The sequence below is a fragment of the Pyrgilauda ruficollis genome, unplaced genomic scaffold, assembly GCF_017590135.1.
Source record: "Pyrgilauda ruficollis isolate IOZ18807 unplaced genomic scaffold, ASM1759013v1 scaffold3, whole genome shotgun sequence".
In the NCBI taxonomy this organism is placed as follows: domain Eukaryota; kingdom Metazoa; phylum Chordata; class Aves; order Passeriformes; family Passeridae; genus Pyrgilauda; species Pyrgilauda ruficollis.
Window position 1 is genome coordinate 24,193,597 of NW_024524377.1, and position 20,949 is coordinate 24,214,545.

The 20,949-nt window shown below is 40.1% G+C and overlaps 1 protein-coding gene across 22 annotated transcripts in view; it reads right to left on the reverse strand.

Moving 5' to 3' along the window:
* CARF (calcium responsive transcription factor) overlaps positions 1-20,949 on the reverse strand; it is a 35,323-nt gene that overhangs the window by 14,278 nt on the left and 96 nt on the right. For 17 of the 22 annotated variants that reach the window (XM_041472736.1, XM_041472749.1, XM_041472747.1 and 14 more), the window contains exons 1-12: positions 20,629-20,765; positions 17,195-17,316; positions 15,406-15,672; positions 14,286-14,406; positions 11,948-12,077; positions 11,475-11,559; positions 7,355-7,544; positions 5,055-5,175; positions 3,928-4,071; positions 3,275-3,508; positions 2,721-2,883; positions 1,656-1,731 (exon numbers count right to left, since the gene is read on the reverse strand). In XM_041472736.1, coding sequence (XP_041328670.1) covers positions 1,656-1,731; positions 2,721-2,883; positions 3,275-3,508; positions 3,928-4,071; positions 5,055-5,175; positions 7,355-7,544; positions 11,475-11,559; positions 11,948-12,077; positions 14,286-14,406; positions 15,406-15,615 — 1,474 coding nt within the window. In that variant the 5' untranslated portion in view covers positions 15,616-15,672; positions 17,195-17,316; positions 20,629-20,765. Of the gene's footprint in view, positions 1-1,655; positions 1,732-2,720; positions 2,884-3,274; positions 3,509-3,927; positions 4,072-5,054; positions 5,176-7,354; positions 7,545-11,474; positions 11,560-11,947; positions 12,078-14,285; positions 14,407-15,405; positions 15,673-17,194; positions 17,317-18,303; positions 18,343-20,628; positions 20,766-20,949 lie in introns of those variants that run through there. The other 5 variants (XM_041472740.1, XM_041472734.1, XM_041472733.1 and 2 more) reach the window with 5 other exon arrangements.

Consider the following 20,949-nt stretch of genomic DNA (forward strand, 5'->3'; position numbering starts at 1 on the left):
AAGTTAAAAAATCCCAAACGAAACAGAGCCCAAACATTGCCTTTTTCTAACAGTAAATGCACTGGTGTACATGGAACTGCTTCACACGAATCAGGTTCACCATGTCGTTGAGGAGAACTTATGCAGTGAGCCAAATCTCTGGGGGGTTTATATTTCCTGCTACAACAAGTAAGAAATTGGCCCATGTTACTCCCTGACCTAAGGGGAAAGGGACACAAACACATCAGGACTTCTTCAGGCAAGAGCCAAAGGATAACTGTTGACACAAGTAAACCCTGACCATGACAACTACAGCAGTGCCCCTTTGGTCCCTGTGAACTTCTCTATCAGCTGTCTAGAACAAAATGCACCCCACCACTATGATTGAGTTAGATGGGGAAACCAGCTGGCTCTGCTGCTGAGACAAAAACCATCTGCAAAGTCTGCAGCATGATCTGAACATGTGCACACAAAGTCTGCAGCATGATCTGAACATGTGCACACTCTCCCAGCTCACTTCAGTCATATCCCTGCTAAAAGCCAGGTATAGCTCTGATGAGTTTCACATCAAACCTATTACACAGAGGATGGGGAAAGCATCTACAAACATGAGGAAAAGTTCTTTTTGTGTCACACTAGACAAAATATTCTTGAACCAGGGGTGGGAAGGGCAGAGTAATCTAATTTAAATTTATTACCAGCCACCATAATCCAACAGAACATCTTAGCCCAAGTGTAATTCTAACTATGTGGGTAGCAAGTAGATCTAGTTACAAACACCTGTATTTTGTCTGAGTACATGTTTTGAAGTTGAAGTAATAGCAGTAAGAACCCAGTTTCAACAAAGGAAAACTTGCATAACATCTTCAAAAAAACCAGTCCTTCAACCAAGAATGCATAAATTTATAGAGAAATCTACCATATCTACACTCTAGTTTTGCAACAGACTGGGAAGAAGTTTAACACTTTGTGGCTCAACAAGCACTGGGAAGAGATGATACTTAGGTACCACATTAATAAAGAAGTTACATCACAAAGAACTGAAGAAACACATCTCTCAGCCCTGCTGCCATTTAACACCCATATATCTATTTCTGTTCTAAGTATCAAGGAAAAGTGGAAAAGATTGCTTTCAATTCCAACAACAGAAACACAATGCTTGCTGTTCAGTGCCGGATCCTAGCACTGGAACTCATCAGGACAATGACTTTTGAGAAGCAGGAGTCTCAAAGTGCATTGAAGTTCCTTTCAGCAAGACATTTAAAGATATGTGAAGCACAAACCACCTGGAAACTCAAGTACCCTGCTGGATTCTAGTATTGTGTCCCCTGACAGACATATCTGTTCAGTAGTAACTTTATTCTCCCTAAAGAGGTATTATTAGCACCTTCATCCAATGTAAAATGCCCTTTCCAGACAACCATCCCACTAAAATTTTTGTTTGCTTGAAGATGCTCAATAAAAGCCAAATTTATAATTTTAACACTTCTATCACACATGCAGTCAAATAGAAAAAAATAAAAAGTAAACCAAAATAGTTATAGCAAAATAATCCTTCTTAAGTTCACCTGAGTGACAGGACATGACAGCAACCTCCTGGGAAGGAAAATTAACTTCTGTGACATAGCTAATAAAACACATTTGGAGACACAGGTTATACAGTTATGCAGTCCTACCATCTGAAGGTGGTGAGGCAAACGCAACAGTCACTGTTTCTGTGAGGACATTCCCACTGTCTGTGGTCCACTGCAGCTGAAAGGAAAAAGAACTCAGGTCTCAGAAAGGGTGCAAGCTTGTCTACAGGAACACAGGCTCAATACAGGACTGATAAGAAAACAGTGCATAAAGCTACATTTTCTTATTTTTTTATAATTATGCATTTTAGGACCACTTGACTCACAAAAAAAAATACCGTAAAAGATTTTAAAATATGCACTGTGTATCAGGAAGATTATCTGCTTTATCTGCCCGTAACAGTTAAACAGACTTTAAAATAGAAAATAGTCAAACCATTTGGCTAACTAACAAGCACACTCACTCACCTGGGCTACACTAATGTAGGGAGAGGGAAAAGACTGATAACACAGCATGATTTAACAGTATCGTATGTCAAAGCTGATTTTAAACCAGCCATTTCTTAGCAGTTAATCTCATAACTGGGAAAAGTAGGATCACTGTGTACCCTTTATTACTCAATACATGGAAGAAAATTAAGGAACAAGATTTAAGAGTTACTGAGCGTTCACAAGATTCAACTCCAACCACACTGCACTTACTATAAAGTGCATTTATTAGTATTTGCACATTCAAAATGTTTATTAAGTCTTAATTTAGACGGCACCTGAAACACACTTCACCCCTATTTTTTCAGCTACTGAAAAGTAGTAGTAACTTCTTCAAAACATAGACAGTGACAAAGCCATGAATAAAATTTTATGTCACATGTCAATTTTTCTACACCAATGGCTTTCAGTTCATGCAGTCATCAAGAAGTGCTAATATAGTGTAATTTGTCAACCAATTAACAGCAATCTAATGCTGATGAGATAAATACTGAATAAGGTCAGAAGGTTTTATTCACATTTGATCCAGTCTTACCCAGCCACAGATTTCACTGAAAATATTGCTGCTGCAAATATAAAGTCACGGAATATTTTGGATTAAATACAGCTACGTGGTAAAAATTAAGATTTCCAGTATTTAACTCCAAAAATCAACAAGATACACAAAGGCCAACATACCGTTGCTGGGATACTTTCTGAATTATACACCATCTCTCCATTCCTTAGGGACTTCTGCACTTCATGAATGTGGTTCTTGATGTCATTCACAGTGGGGAAGAAGGACAGGTTATGTCTTTCTGGCACTTCATCAGGTGTGAACAATTCTCTTTCCACATACTTTCTGTCATATGTTAAAGGACATTTATTACCATACTTAAATATATTCCACTATTTCCCAGTGTTAAGAGACCTTTCTACCTTCTCCCTCCCCTTGTTGCAATGACAAGACAAAAGTAAGCTAGATGATCTACTGAGCCAGTTCTTTGTGCATTGGCTACAGCATTTGGAATTTAAAACCCCCATTTATTCAAGTAACTTTAAAGAGTACAGCAGCTCTTAATGGCTATCTACAATGATATGAAAAGATATCAAAAGCTGGGAAAAACTGACTTACGACATCTGGGAATTAGATTTAGTAATGCACCAGCACTGCCCTTTAGCTGCAAACCAAATTAATCAAACACCAAAGTAGATATAGCACTACAGACCGAGCACTGCAGACAGTTCTGTACCTTAGTTGCTTCCTCACGGCATAGACCTGCTCTACTCCCTGAGACACCAGCTCTCGGATCTTGTCTGCCACTTGAGGATGAAGTCGAGAAGGCAGAGTACTGTTCTCATCTCTAATGACTTCCTCCTCCTCCTCAGGAGAAGGCATAGAAAGATGGGATGGTGAAGGAGGGAGGCAGGAAGTTTCCATTTCATGATATTGGTGGGCTTGCTGAGTAGGTAACTGTACATACCACCTAGCAAGAAGGAGAGAAGTTATACACACAATTCTCAAACAAAGGCAAAAAATTTGTATCTTGGGGGAACAGTCTGAGAACTACCAACAACCTAGTCAGTGTGACAAGTTTTTACAGCCCCTGAGCAAGAAGATGTCTTTCAGACATCAGGGCCCTCTCACACCTTTCAATGCAAAACCAACTAGATCAACCCTAAAACAATACAACTATTTCTATCAATACCCTGCATGGAAACACTGGCTGAAGCTCCATAGCTTAGCGCTTAACACATCTACCAAATTTATACTTCACTGCCACAGAAGTCTTACTGACATTGTGGATTTTTATTAATAAGTGACTAAGTTTAAAAAAAAAATCAAGTAAAATACCGCTCTTTTCCGCTTCATTTGTGAAAATAAAGAAAAAAGTGGAAGTTTCACCTGAGGACACCACCAGCATCTATCAAGTTCTTCTTCAGCATGTTGAATGCTTTCTCCTGCTCCATTCTTATGATTTTCTTGTCAATTTTAGGGTCAGTAGGAACCCTGTATTCTGGAAACTTTTGGACCTTTTTAATATAGATCCTTCCAAGGAGGAATAAAAAAAATTCTCCATCAGTACACTTTGTCCTTGGGAAGGGAAAGGCAAAAATCCCACTTTATATCAGGCATTAATATAGAAAAAGTTCAAGCAGAGTGATGTCAGGTGTGAGGAGTCTAAAAGAACTGCAAAATTATTAAGGATACATTAATAGATATGGATGCAGACAGACACACTTCTGTTCTGGTCTGGAAGCCACTCAGCCAGAGTGATTTTACTCCTCAACAAAAGCCCTCGTCCCTCACTATAGAAAAAGCACAACACCAATTGTGAACAGGCTGCAGTTCACTCAGCTATGCAGAATTGAACACATACAGACCTAGCTGCAACTATCATCAAACACACTCTTAGCTCAGTAAAAACTGAACAAGCACCCAGGAGAATGCTCAAGGGTGAGGAAAAAAACCTTTAGTGTTGAAGAAGGAGAAAATCCCCAGTGAACAGGAAGAACTGTAACTCCTTCAGCACACAGGACATGCGCTAAATTAGGATGATTGATTGATATCAGTGCAATTAAAAGCCTGAAGAAGAAACAACAAGTAAGATGACAAAGTTTTAGAAGCAGAAATAGTCACTAAAGGACACCACAATAACTTGTGAATGCTCAGGTAGATAATGGATTCCACTTGTATTTCATAGAGCGATGTACTGCTATTTTGCATTCAGGGAACCTATCAAATTTCAGCCTTAGTCAGTCAGACAGGACAGCATTTCCTCCTTACCTCTAAATGAGTACCAACCTCAAGTTATCAAGGAGATAAAGCAGAAGAGCTACTGTGAGTACCAGCTACCATCCCAACAGTCAGACAGGACAGCATTTCCTCCTTACCTCTAAATGAGTACCATACTGCTTTATCAAGGAGATAAAGAAGAAGAGCTACTGTGACCAGTGCTCTGTCATGGCTCACAGAAAGAATGCTTTCTTAGGATGCTCAGTCACTCTTACAGCTTTATATATAATTCTTACCTTGCTGGACAAGTGGCTTTGTACAGCTGGCTAGAGGTGCTTTCCTGCTCACCAGCTTTTTTGGGCTGAAATCCTTTCCTCCTTGGGCCATATTGGCACTCCATTACAATGGCTCTGCTTCCTGGAAACAGAAAGTAATGCACTCTGTTCAAGCAACCACTTAATTCATTACAGTAAAATACTAACTACAGAAGAGATAAGAGTTGTGAAGCAGTCCTTTCTGTTTGCCATCAGACTCTTCAGAAGGCAGAACCCTCAGGTATGGCAAGCAAATACAATGCAAATGCTTCTCTCCCAGCATGTAAGAACATAGAGCACTTTAAACCATTTCTCAAACTTATTACACCTCACAGCACTCCTCAACATATGTGAGGACAAAATATTGGACTTTGCCCTGGTGAGCACCAATACTTTACAAGATGAGAAGTCTTGCAAGTTACCAAAGGACCACAATACTGGTAATAAACATAAAAAGCAGAACTCCCAAAACAATGGAGAAAATCCCCAGCTGAAACCAAGGTGGGATGGTTTTGGCTGGGATAGAGTTAAATTTCTTCACAGTAGCCAGTGTGAAGATGTGCTCTGGATTTGTGCTGGAAACGGTGCTGATAACACAGGGGTGTTTAGTTACTGCAGAGCAGGGCTTACACAGAGTCAAGGTCTTTTCTGCCTCTCACCCCACCCCACCAATGAGGAGATTGAGGGACACAAGAAACTGGGAGGGGACACAGCTGGGACAGCTGACCCAAAATGACCAAAGTCATATTCCATGTCATATGGCATCATGTGCAGCATATAGAGGCAAGGGGAGGAGGAAGGTGGGGGAACATTCAAAGTTATAGTGTTTGTCTTCCCAAGTAACCCAGCACAAATGCTGTCCTGGGCATGGGAAGTTGTGAATGAATTCTTTGCTTTGCTTGTGTGCGTGGATTTTTCTTTACCTTTTAAACAGTTCCTATCTCAGCCTATGAGTTTTCTCACTTATACCTTTCCAATTCTCCCCCCATCCCACTGGGGGAATGAGTGAGCAGCTCTGTGGTGATTTCCAGCTGGGGTCATACCACGAGACAAAGTCAGCAGACATTTCCAGCCTCTTGGCTTAAATCAATACTTCAGACCATGCTGTCCATAAAAGCTCAGCCTTGCAGTTAAGAAATCTTAACTGCTAAATAACACAGTTTCAGCACAGCACACCCAAACAAAACCAGACAAGCTCAAACAAATATTGCTTTGCTCTAAACTCAAATTAAGTGACTTCTTCCAGTCAGACCTCTAACAAAAGGGATTGACAAGCAAAGCATTAAAGGTCAAGAAAGGAACATTCAAAATTTCTTCCACATCACATTTAATTATCTTTTATTTATAGTTTGTGTACTCAAGTATGCATGCAAGGAGCTGCCTATGCCACAAGTGATATACCCAGAAGCTTCTGAAATATTATAACAGCAACATAATGTGTTTCTATAAGATCCCAAAATATCTAGATGAAACTAAAGATGGCTCATATGCATGTTGGGAAAAAAAAAAAAGGTAAGTTACTTTGATTTAATTCTTAGTTTTCTTTTATGTCACAGTTTACGGCTGAAGCTTTAAAACTGGTGCTAAAATTCCCCTTTTTTTAGTAACTTTCAGGGGAAAAAAGAAGAAAAAACCCCAAACATAACTTACATTCCTGTCACCCATTTTCTCTATGTAGCAAGTAAAGCTCATTCATTTTATATCCAAATTAAACTCTTGGCAATTTCACATATGTAATGCATGAGCTAGGTATGTAATTACCAAGCTGTGAAGTCTGCATGAACATTTCAAAAAGAACCCCAAGCACCAAAAGTCTGTCCGCTGGAGTCTGCTGATGTTTATCTTGCTTTTTAGGCATCTTGAATTTATTTATTTATTACTTTAATGTTTGCAATTTAAATAGTTTATTGACTCCTGAGGAACAAACTCTTCTAAAGATCTTCAAGTTAGGCACGAATAATCGAACAAGCTCTCACCTTTACGAGGGCTTTCACATCTTAATAGAGCAGATGGGACCTTTCCCTAAAGACCTCATCACAAGAACCCCCATCAAATGATACTTAGCTAATCTCTAAAGAACAAAGGGAAATAATCACAGCAAAACATAAAAAAGGAAACAAGCTCCTTCAGACTCTCACAGCAGTGTGCAAGCTGCTCCTTTTTTTATGTTTGTGTCTTGACCTTATCTTGAACTAAAGAACAACATAAAGATTCTTCTTTGTGGCCAGCTGGGAGCTGATGTTGAAATTTTGAAAGCAGTGATTAAAATAAAAGTTAGTTACCTGCATTGACAAAGGGGATCCCATCATATGGGACATACTGAGATTTCCACATCAACCGTGTGGCGGGTTTGGCTGGGCTTGGAGACTGGCGCGTCCCCCACACGCTCTGTGTCTGCTGCTTGTGGAGCGTGAGAACGCTCTCTAACTCTGCCTCGCTCACACAATAGCCGCGGTACGAGTCCCCAATTCTCTGCATGGAAAGGACGGGAAATAATAGGATTATTCACCCATCTGACTGCTCAACACTACACGAGGAAATGAAAGCAGTCAGGGACTCTGGCAGGTGAGAACACAGGCCCAGATTTTTGGCATTCCATGCTTTTCGGGGATTCCCCACAGTAGTATACTCATAAAGAGATTTATCATAGGATCTAACAGAAGAGCAGTCCCCACTGAGGTCAGGAGTTTTCAACCATCCAAAACCCTAAGAACACCAAGAACTCCTGAAAAGGTTACAGTGACTGTCAACTCTGATTTCCTGAGGACAACTTCACTCCTGTGGTTTACCCCCAACACACACATCAGTTGCAGTCACTCACTAGACAAATTCGTATTAGATGAAGTTTTTCACTTGACTGCCATAGAGGATCTCTGAATCACTAATAATTGTCTCTCCATCTACTGCAACACACACACTGCACTGAGCTGGAACAGAATGCACCTGCCCATACCACCAGTAACTCTCATCTACTTAGTGCACTAACTCTGAACTGAATGTCTGACACAACATCCCTCCCAACCTTCAAGGCAACTCTTGATTCTCAGCATTACACAGAAACATACTATACCAGATTTGCCATGGGCAAACTGATGATGGTTTCAATGAACTCTGCTAATGTCTGGGCAAATCCACAAAAACTGCATCTAACTTGACTCAAAGAAGTTTTCCAGCTACTCAGTAGTTGCTACTCCAGCTACTCAGTAGTTATCCAGCTACTCAGTTCCATCACTGTTGTTTCAGTGCTGGTCTGCAAAGGCCAACCAACAAGCAACAAAATTACGGGAACAGAGAAGAACTTTTCATCCAAACTCAGAATGCAACATTTGCTTCTGTTCATATGCAGTTGAAGGTAGGCTGGCCAAGCAGCTGTAACAGCCAGCTCAGTCTTAAAGTGTGGGACAAACACACGGTGAATGAGTACTAAGGTCTGATAGATTTGTTTTGCCACCTTCAGTGACAGAACAGCCGGATGTTTAAATAAATACTGACAGCAAAAGAGCAACAGTGTCTCTCCAAGATTATCACACAGATACCTTAGCAGCATCTGCTTAAAACCTACCTCACACTCATCTAAGCGAAACAGAATGTCTGAGGTTAGCAAGACCTAAAGTCAACAATGAAGATCTTGTGAATGAACTGGGCCAGCACAGTGCTGCTGCTGGTGCACGGACACGGAGGGCTCTGTGTGCACTGGGTGTGAGTCACTTGGACACGAGCTGTTCACACCTCAGAGCTCACTGCTCTGCAGGCACTGCTGCAGCAGCTAAGCAGGTCTGCACAGCCTGCACTCACACGGCTGTGGGAGCAACAGACATTGGCAATTGTTTAGCTAGAAGTTATAAACAATACTTCTGAACAAAACTTGAGAAGCAAAGTAGCCTGAGACGTACCAGAACTTGTTTCTTTCCAGAAGTCTGCGATGTTGCCTTTTGGAAGAGGGATTACAGCACCACTGCACATAACAAATGCTGCAAAACCAGCTGGGCTTTTTTCCCATACCTTACACCTGTCACTAAAAATAGGTCATTGATCTTATTCTAGAGAGATGAGAAGACTGACAAAACCATTGTAACAGAAAAGTAGCAAAAACAGTTAAGGAACTCTCTCCTGTTCTGGCTTTTGCACAAGTTAGATAATTTTCCCTAAACAGGTGGAAGGGGAGGAGGAGGACAAGAAGAAAACCAAACAGCATGTAAGTTCCCTGCTTTCTACAGGCTTTACAACTAGGAAAAAAATGGACAAAGAAGACTACCTTCTTCAGACAAATAAATTAACTTAATTTTGTACAGTTAATTAATGCAGTTTTAAATTACATTTTATTTCAGTAGGCTGATACATGCAGGAAATGCATTCTGACCAGACCACTGAAAACTAAATATAAGTTATTGAAATTACCTGTTTAAATTAACTCTGTAACAATGTAATTACCTTGAAGTAATCACATATTCTTCAGCCCTTTAACTCCAAGGTTCAAGCAAAAAAATTTAGTGATTCCTTCTTTCTCCCCTGGCCTTGCCTTAGCAAAGTACATAAAAGCTAACCTTAAAGTACACACACCAAGACTGCCGTTTTCCTTGAGGAAACTCACAGCAGCAGGGTACCAGAGGCACTTTGCAGTCCAGACACAGCAAGTGTAAGCTGAACATTTCAAGGCAGTCAGCTTTTATTGCTCTGTGTTTGCCCACAGTATCAACTGCCAGAGGAGTCACTGGCCTTTGGAATGCAGTGGCTTCACCTGCTGATACCTTGTGCAAGTCACAGAGACCACAATACTGTTTTAATCTTGTTTCAATTCTGGAAGACAACTGAAAAAGTGGAGTTGTAAGCTGATATATTTACCAGCATCTCTCCAAACTGGATCTCCAAATTTCAGTAGGACCCTTTAGTTCTGTTACTAGTAACAAAACATTTTGTCACCTGAAAGACAATTGACGCCTCAAAAAAAATTCCAGCATCTCTGGTCTGTGCCCAAAAAAAGGCACAATACCTCCCAGCACTCTCTGGTGGATCAGGGAGGATTAATGCACACAGGCAACAGCTCTGCTGAACAGCAGGGGGAGATATTTGTGTCCTCAGAACATATTCAAAGAGACATTATTTCTATTTCCTTTTCTTTAAAAATAAGAACTTTTCTATAAATGTCACTATGAATTTTAAACACAGCAGGTGAAATTTCTTTTAACAGAGAGACAAAGCAGACCCTAAGTCCCCCGAAAATATGATACAAATAATAAATAATTCAGATAAGCCACATACAGGAAAGAATGTACCACATAGTGCTAAAAACACAGTGAACTTTATGAACTAACTGGCCAACTGAATTAAGCAGCTGATTCTACAAAAATGGTATCTCCACCATGGAAGAATTCATGCTAAGAATTTTATGACTTCTTAACATTTATGTGGACATAAGAGTGGACAGTACCACCTGTATTAAATGAATGGCATAACACAAAAGGAATAGATGAATATATTTAATTTTAAAATTGTTTCTAAGCAGATACAGAAAGAAATTCAATTCCTAGGTCCCTCAAACTGCAACTTCTAGTTATCAGTGGCCAAGACAATAGAAAAAAAAAAAAAAGTGGTAGATATATTAGAGATATCTAAAGAGATTAGGCAGCTACAGAGTATGAGCTTTCCTTTTAAAAAGTATTAAGAGAAAGTAAAATAAATATCTGTCAGGAAGAGTCTGGCAGCAGGAGGAAGGGGTAGCTGATCTCAAAAAACTTCACATCTCCCCTCCCTTCCTGTTAAGGGACGTATGACGCACTCTAGCTGCTGATAGCATCCTAGTCATCAGGACAGTTCTGCAAACATCTAACAATATGCAAAAAGGAAGAGTTCTGTTTAAGTCAAAAGCCATCACAGAACATAAAGACACAGTATTTTTTAACAAAAGAGGAAACAAGCACAAGTGACCTAACTTGCTGGGACAAAAAATAAAAATCAGCAATAATATCTAAAATAGGAATCCTTAGTGAAATATTGATATTAGGGTGCATTGAGTCTCAGACTTGACACTGGTCAATCACATGGATTTTGATTTCTATGTGATAACACAAACCACATGAACAGCTGCAGAAGTCGGCAAAGTTTGCACTGTTGGTCAACAGCAAACCCTAACATGGCATACAACTCTTCCCAGCACTACAAGGTATCAGGTTTTCAGCAACACTTCTTTTAAATCAGGAAAATTTGATGGTCAGTTATTCTAAAATTCTCAAAATAGAGAGGGATTTCTCAACATTTTAAGTGTTTAACTGTGCTAGCAGTACCAGTGCTATATACCAAGAAGCTTGGACACTTCTACAGCTATGAATTATCTCTTTCAAGGAACAGGAACACTATCTCAGAGCTAGATGATAAAACATTAAGTCAGAATTCTTTGTGGCCCACCTCACAGCTCCTGAGACGGCGTGCCCATGCAGGCGTATTTAGTGGCAATGGCTGAAGAGGGATGGGAAAAGAATCTTCCACTACCCTGAAAAAAAAAAAAATAGAAGTCTATACAGAGATTCAGAAAAGCAACAACTTGGTCTAAACTACAGGTAAGATCAAATCAGTGTATTATGTATAACCCTAGAGCATATGATCAAACTATGGATATTGTATCAACATGCCTTAAAAACCTGTGGTTTTCATGTTCATATTCTATTTCATTGTTAAAATAATTTACAGTGAGTAAAAACATTAAAAAAAACCCACTGGTTTCTACATTCAAGTCCTCCAAACATTCAGTACACTGTGGGTTCATAACCTCTTTTCCGTGGTAACTTTGTGATCTCCATTGCAAAAACAAACTGCAAGAAAAAAAGGCAGTGCTAGCAGTGGATCAAAGTGATTGTTCATCCCTTTAACCCCTGACCTACCTGGTGGTTGTTTTTTTTGATACGGTGAGAGATGCCTGTGGATGTAGAATGTAACTGCTTGCGCTGTCTGCTATGGAAGCCACCACCACAGTCTGCAGGTTCCCATCACCACACTTCTCTTCTGAAATATCTTAAACAAAAAAAAGCAGCTTCCTGGTTAATAACTGAATGTAGAATGGGGAAAACAAGCTATGATTAAACTTTATGTGTTGTTAAAGCAAGCCTTTTGACGTAGGAAAGGAGTTTTATAGATGATAAAGCAGTCTAATAGTTCTGAATCAGTGCTCAAACTCCTGGCACACATATGAAAATACACTTGATAAGGCTGCTTGTATTTAAGGACTTTGGTAATTGTGCTACTGCTTATGAATCCTTCCACAACAAGGCAAATAATCAAAACAACTTGCAAATTACCCTGCTTCCAGGAATCCATACAGGATTGCACAAGTATTTTGTTCAGCTGCAAGTCACATACTGGTTGCTTTTAAAACAAGAAAAAAATGATGTAATGATACTGTGTTGTACTTAGAAAAGAACACTTAAACAAGAAAAACAGGCCTCTTGTAATTGAATCTGACATGCTGTTAGAACAAATGTTTTAGCCTTTCTTGGTAATAGGGAGCAATCCACAAGCCAAAAATTGCTCTTAGATTGAAGCCTGTGGGTACAGTTAAACAAAAACATAATGGAAAACTGTGAAAGCAGACGTTCAATATTTTGGTCTCAACATAAACACAGGTCTCTTTAGATGAGGTCTCTTTAGATGAGGGATTTTTGCCCTTCAGTTATGAAAGCTTCTTTCCCTCATCCAGAGAGAGTGGTAAGCTATTGACAGAGAACAGAAATGGATCCACACAAAGCTCCATAAGAAGATTCCTAAGTGTGCACTTGGATTAACACCACTCTGGCTCAAAGCACTGGTTCCTCCTACAGAGACATGCCCTTAAGACACTACAGGCTACTCTGAAGTCTGCACCATTCCATGCATTACCACCATGTGCAGGCAAGTGAAACTCAGGAGCTGACAGGCCACTCTCCTTTCTCTTTCACCTCCACAGTAAACTGCTGACTAGTCACCCCAACTGTCTTTTAAAGACCAAATCACTACAAAGTCTTTTACACAGTCAGTCTCTAGAAAAAAACAACAAAAAAAACCCTGTATGACAAAATGACACCTGTAGTACTGTTGTACAACATGTATTCAAATACTACGACACTGAGCCTCACGTTGAATAAAAAATGGAAATGCAAAACCTTAGTATTTCCACTTAGTGCTTACAAAGAGAAGCAGCAATTATTTTGCAACTAAAGGTTGCCAGTTGGCTTTAAATTAATGTAAGATCCTGCTGTAACCAAGCCTAGTTTTACCCCTGCAAGAGCTGGAGAGGGAGGGAAGGTTGAGAATTAGGGTAGGAGCAAGTCTTTCAATGCAAGGTCAGGAAAACCTACTGCAACCCTAAGTGAAAAGAGCTAGATCACTACTTGAATGCCAAATCTTTCTTCTATTCACCCAGCACCAGGCCTCTATTCTTATTCTGAGCTATCATTCCACAGGAACACTTCACCAGTGCTCAAATCTTGAGAACTTTATAGAGAGAGTGAAAAAACAGTTTTAAAAACATTTGAGAATTTAACCAAATGTGACCACCTCATTCTCAGTCTCACTCTGTGAATGCAACCTAGTACACAGTGTTTTACCATCCAGCAAGGATTGCAGATAAATAATCAGTGCTTTCAAATTTCAGTATGCCCATTTTCCAGAGAAAACCTTAAAATTTGAGTTTCTAGTTTTGTATCTCAGCACACGCTTAAAATGTGACAACTAACACATTTCAATGAATGGAAAGTTACATCTTATTTTCCTTGATTGGGAACTGAATTTCTACCTAAATGATTAATTCCTGGCTTCACAGAAGATGCATCATCACCAGTGATCTCTGGAACAGAAGATTTAATGTTCTTCTGGCCTGTCTGCACTACAGGAATTTACTTCATTCACAATGAAGTAAACAAATACTGAAAATTTGATAGTACAGCTGATGACAGAAACAGAAATATCCTTATTAAAGGTAAAGAAGGCAAGAAACAACTCTGTGCTTGATATCTATCCATCACATACCCTTCAGAAAGGGGGCATAATAGCTCTCATAAGCTTTCATAAGGCCTTTGGCCAACAGAAAATGTGGTGTGTGAAGCACCAGATTCACAATCAGAAAGCAGATTCAGGGTGTATTTTGTCTTATAACTAAGGAAAGGAAACAAGGTACTTTAAAAAGACCATGGAGGATGAGCTTAGTCACAGGAGCACAAACCCTCAAGTCCCACAGGTTAAACTCACCCTGCGTGCTGGTCACATCCAGAAGCTGACCTGGAGGAATAATCACTTGAGTCACTCCTGGCTGGGCAGAAGGAATGACATGCAGCACCTGTCCATTTTCTGACTGGCTGGCAACAATCATCTGTAAGGCAATCACACAGAAGCATGAACATCTCTATTTTGTATGGTGATTATGCAGCATGACTGGCTTTGATTATTACCAGAACAGGAAATATTTTGGTTAGAGTTAAGGCCTGTATATTTACTTGACTTTACATAATAAGAAAACTGTCTCTTTATTGTCAATTTCTTAAAATTGCTTTCCCCTTTTAAAATAGGCCTTTAATTAAAGAAAGAAAAAAAACAAACAACGAGTACTTTACCTAATTCTACAATGAATTACACATTTATTTGAAACTGACAACTCTATTATTAGACACAAACACCTGAAAGCCATTCATAGTTGGATTTGCTGTCACTCCATTCATGGACTAGCAGAACTAATAGTAACATGAAAATGGTGACCTTTACTTCAAAGAAACTGACCTCTATGGGCAGCAATTCATGCAAAAGCAGAGAGAAGAAAAGCTCCAAGGCTTAAAAAAACAAGACAAATTAAATCACCTGGGATTCTGAAAAACTTGAACAACTCCTTATGGTATATTTATATAGGAGATAATTATGCAGGACTCTGGGTGAGAGAGTTACCTTTCTTACAAAGCAGATGTTACAAATTAAAAAGCAATGTTTTAAGAAAATTAATTGAGGGCTGGGGGAAAGTGAAACATAATGACTTATCTTACTGCTAATGTTCTGATTCCCCCCAAAAAACAAGAGATTTATCCATAGAGAAAGCAGCAGCAGTAGAAAAACAAGACCTTATCACACTGCAGCATCCAGGCTCAATACTGACAAAAAACATCAGTTTAAATTTAGTAATGGCTGCAGAAAGGATTTGCCTACCTGAAGAAGAACAACTGGAGCATGAACTGTGCCACTGAAAAGTTCCACTTTGTTGCTAGAGATAAAGTCTGAATCACTGAATCAGCTGTTGCTACAACAAACCACCATGTCAGAGAGTTCTTCAAAGAGCTCCCTGACCTGTGAACACAGCCCCAGGCCCGTCTGCAGACACACTCACCATGGGTGCACTGGGCCCTCGCAGCGGCTGCAGCTCACACAGGGGCTGCCTGGGCTGCTCTGCCAGGTGGAATTCCTCGGCAGAGTGGGACCGTGGCTGGGGCGGCCGCGCCGGCACAGCCGATGCGGGAGGACTGCCCGAGAGGGGCACTGTGATGGGCAGGGCGGGGGGAGAGTCGCTCTGGCCAAACAATAGATCCCTGGAATCCATGCACGTTAGTTGCTTTCACAGAGGAAAAACAGTAAAATGTACTTTGAGCAGCAACTTCTACAAAGAAAAAAAAAAAAAAAAAAAAAAGAAAGAGAAAAGAACATTTAAAACCAGTGTGCCATAGTGTATACTCAGAGGAGCTCTTGTCCTTCTGGATCAAGAGGCTAACACTAGCAGTTCTACTTTTGTTTTCTATTTCCATGCTGAAAATTATTCATATTCCTGCTTTCTAGAAAAAAGTCTCTCTACTAAGACAAAACAAAATCCCTTTTGCTCAAAATCTGCTCCCCAAAACCATCACTTTAAAACACCTCAAGTCTGCCCAGAAACTGAGAAGACTTATACCAAAAACAAAATTGCAAAATATTCACCAACTTGATTTGACTTCAGAAGAAATCCTAGATACTATCCACTTGGCCTTTCCATACATGCATTTAGCTATGAAATAAAAATGTATGGAATTTTAAAAATTCTTTAAAAAACTAAAAATTCTTTACCACAGAAGAACCACAAGCAAGACAACCTCCAATTCAAGGCCAAGAATTGTACAACATACGGCCAAGAAAGAGATTTTCAAAATCTTAAAAAAATATAGTGTATCTTCATCAAGTTTGCAGAACCAAAGTCTTAGAGTACATGCTATTTTTATTAAATTCAAGAGCACAGGCACAAATGTCTTGTTGAAAATCTGACAACACAAACATTAAGCATGTAAAAATAATGGAAAAATAGGCAGTCCTTGTGTACAATAACACGTCAAGGTGTCATTTGGCCAATGCAAGAAGGGCTGCAATTTGTTGTATTTCTCGCAGCAACTGCACAAACAACTCTGACATTTTTTGTGACAAAAATTAATATACTACAAACCAAAGAATGAGGAAAAGCGTTTCTAAATTTTATCTAAAGTCAGACTTGATCTAAATACCCCATGAAAAACTCTGCAGGTATAAATACTCTGACAGCTGAAACTGTCTACTGTGAACTACACCAGAAAAGCAGCACCAAACAAATGGCACCCGTTGTGTTAAAGACATTGTGCAGAGACCATAAGCACACAAGTAAATCACTACCTTGATTTGAAATGACATTTTATGTTAGAAAAACATTCTGCAGAAGAGCAGTCATGCACAGAAATCTCCCCAAATAAGAAGATCTGGCAATATCTGATAAAAAATACATGAAAGACTCCTCTCCCTCAGTACATACACAGGTGTCCTCTGTCCCTGGACTTATTATTTGTCACATTTGGTCACTAAGCAATGCCACCTCATTTTCACCTGTTCTGAACCTCTCCTACTCCAACGTATGCCATAAAGCATTCTTTTTTAAAGGGCTAACAAAATAAAACATGCATTTCTTCAGCACTGTAGCAGGATATAATTACTGAATGCTGTCATTACATGTAACATCTGTTCAAAACTTAATGGCACAGGAATCCAAGGGAAGAATGCACATTCTTAAAAGACACAAAACTCTAAAGGCAAGAAAAAAACCCCTGCATTGATGAAATAGCATATTTTAAACTCATCAGAGTGGATGTAAAGGAAGCATCTACAAGGACAAAGCATTCATACCTCACCTGAAATACCTGATCATTTGTTTCTGACTCTCCTGCACCATTACAGCTGCCTATGAACAAATCATTAGATCCTTCCATAGCAATATCATGGTCAGCTCCACTCTCTTCCATTACAAGGTGACCTGAAAAGGTTATAAAAGTTCATTTTAGCCTTCTGCCAGGAGATTGCCACAGGTGTTGTCTTCAGGTCTTACAAATTAAATGTTACAAGTTCTAATGCTGTTTCAAGATAACAGCAAAGTTCTCAAGAAATCCTTGCCTCCTTATCACATTATTACTCACTGCAGAAAAATTCCAGTGTGTTGCTCCACGAGTACTGCTTAGCCTTTTATATGAGACAATTTGCCTGACTTGTCATTGCATACACAGATACAAAACACACATACACCCTCCCACGATTTTCATCTGAATATGTCCAAAAGCACTGAACTAACAACCACACACATGCAGAGAACACTTGATATTTAAGCACATGCCAGCAGTGCTTTATAAATACATTAGTCACCTTCTTCCATAATCACCAGACAGAATTTGCATTATGCAACTCTGTCGTGCAGACATCTTGAAGTAAATCAATTTGTTTTAAAGGCTTATAAGACAGCATATAAAAGAAATAAAATTACTATTGTTAGTCTACAGTTATATGCTTTGGGCAGAAAAAAAACACCAGATATGTAAAACAAAATTTGGCATTAATGCCGTGGTGAAAGACAAAAAGACAGAGTTCCCAGCACTTCAGAGATCTACCTCCTATCCCAAAGGAAGCTTCAAGATACTCAGCTGCCCATCACAAACCTTCAAACAGACAGATAATATTGGACAGTGAATTGCCACATCCACAGGACAATGCTCTCAGGCACACAGCACACTCTTGAAAGCAGCGACCAATCCCAAACATTCACAAGCAGCAGGACAAAATTACAATGAACTTGGCCCCTTCCTAACAAGAGTTTACATATATAAGAGTACACACACAACATACCCAAGTGAATAGAAGAAAACTCAACTTCTGTAGTTTGGGGTGAAGGAGGGGGAAGGGTGGTCACGATTTTTCCCTTCAGTATTTTATTTTAAAGACAGGCTGCATTATATTAGCACATGACTCCTACCAGCTGCATCTTCTTCACCACACCACGCAAGTAAATTCCTCAAGATGGACCTTCTTGGCTGTGGTATTTCAACTGTTTACAGCTTTTGCAAGGAGACTGTAAAAGGCTAGAGAGTAACTTCGAAAGAACTGTACAACTCTTAAAGCACAGATTTTTTCTGCTTTGCAAAGGTATAAAGGACACAAAGGCAAAGTAAACCCACATCTCCTTGGCTTTTGAAGCTGAATAAAGCATCCTGCTGATACAAACACCATTGAGAAGTTAAGCAGCTCATATGCTCAATATATTAATACTTTAATCTAAAGCAGATGTATTTTTCCATTCAATTTTCAAGTGATGACACTCCAGACCAAGTTCCAAATGAAGTTACCTCATGTTTACCAAATATTTTTGAGCTTTGGGTCTGAGAACAATTATAAGATGTTTCAGTTAAAATGTCTGAAGCATCTTAGCAGCAAATGGAAAAAAAAAAAAACCCCAACAAACATAAAACTAGATTTCATCAACACTCAACCACTTCCTCTCAGTTCAAAGATGTAAAGAAGGGACAGCAGTTTTACAAAAGCAGCACATTTAGTTCTTTGAGATAAACTGAGTTTGTTCCAGACACTGATAACACGTACTCTGAACATGCTGGAACCCATCAACAGAACACAAGGACAGCTCTATAGGGACAGACCAATGACCCCAGAAGCCCAACATCCTGTATCTAACAATAGTTAATAACAAAGCTCAGGGAAAAAAAAAATCCATCAGAAAGGTGATATTTATCCAGCTTCCTTTCATAAGCAACCCAGAAATACCTGAAGTTTTATATCTGTGTTTAAAATAATCCCCATGGTACAATTTTGCCCCATGATTTCATCTAATCACTGTTGTAATGCAGGCAAACCAGTGGCACACACATCACTTGGAAAATCAACTTCATGGTTTAACCATCCAGGTTTCATTAACCTAAGTGCTTGTGTGCAACCACAGAGATTATTATTTTTTTTCTTAAAGAAATGTGCTTCTACAGAGGTGTACAAGTACAAGCACAGTTAATAGATCTTATAGTTGTATAAATATTGCTGACCAATTCCCCAAACAGGAGAGTTAAATCCTGTATATTTATATATACATAAATACACACGCGGAGGGATATTTTGTCACGAACATGTAAATAACACATAAGTATCTCTTCATAAACATTAAGTGAGCACCATAAAAATTCCCACTGTAACACCAGGGTATCACACATTTAACAGCTGGCTGAAGGAGAAATGTGGAAGTTTAATGTTAGTGTACAGTGGGAACAAGAGCTGCATGCTCAAAGCACACAGGCAGTTCTCTATGCCTCAGCTTTAGCCTTAACACAAGTCCATCCCCACCGCTTTATAGGCTGCTTCCCGAGTCCAGCATTCCAGGGCCATTTCCAACACATGGGTTAGTGTAGTTTAACGCCACAGGTCTATTTTCTTCACCCTGCTTCCATTTGGGAAGCATTTTTCTCAAATAAAGGGAAATCTATGGCCATCGTTGTCCCAGGTTCACCTCTACATAGACAGCAAGCAGCCACAGAAATTGCTACCACAGGCAAACATGATAACCATCATGAGCATCGTATGCAGGGTGTTGGTTATACTTAACAGAAAATACACACAGTTAAATGCTTCACCATCAATCTCTTCTGAGTTTTCTGCAAGATGTTGCAGAGGTTTTATAAGAAGACTTTGGATAACTGCATAGTTTACAGCAATCAAAATTTGCTGTCTGAAAAAGCTCCCTCTGAGGGCATATCTCTACAACCATTCACAGCGGCACAAATTCACAAGGGCATGAATTACAGTAAAACATATCAGGGAGGAAATTAGGGCGTAGTGACACTCCCCAGTAAAGGAGTTACAATTAGCTTTGTCAACTTGTAGCAGGTTTGAGATTTAGCATTATCTCTATCATGGAAGAGGAGGCAGATGCCGTTAAGAATACAGAGAACACCTGGGGACTCACACTTAAGAGGTTGCTCAAATCAGTTTTTTGGTAGACAACGCCAATGACTGGAAAATACACCTGTGTCAATTTCGCTGACAAACAACGTTAGGTCTGTGAAATATGCTTAAAAAACAGATGAGATTTCCGAGTCTCACGAAACAGCGAACACCCAACACCCGCCCTCTCCAACAAGCGGAGTCACCAAAACCGAGTCACCACTCAGGGGAACCCCAGCTGCTCCCCAGACGCCACGAAGGACTGTCAAAAAGGTGGGGGAAAAAATTCATAAACAGCGCCAGCACACAGCCTGTCCTCACACAAGCAGCCTTCTCCCAAAACACCAAACTCACTTACAGCTTCTTTATAAGTCCACCGCGCGTTGGGTTTATTACTTCTAGTAGGCAGTTTATTGTGGGTGTGTCGCTTGACCAGCAGAGAAACACAACCCGAGTGACTCCAAGCAGAGACCACCACTCCAGAGACCCCGGCCGCCGCAGGGGGCACAGCCCGGCAGCGGCCTCAGGAGCCGCTCCCGCACCTGCGAGGGACCCGGAACGCGCCCCCCGCGCCCCAGCCCTGAGGAGCGCTGAGGGCGCCTCAGCCCGCACCCGGCGCACCCCTCGGCACCACAGCCCCGCGGCGGGGCTGCGGAAAACACCGGCCGGGGCCCGTCGC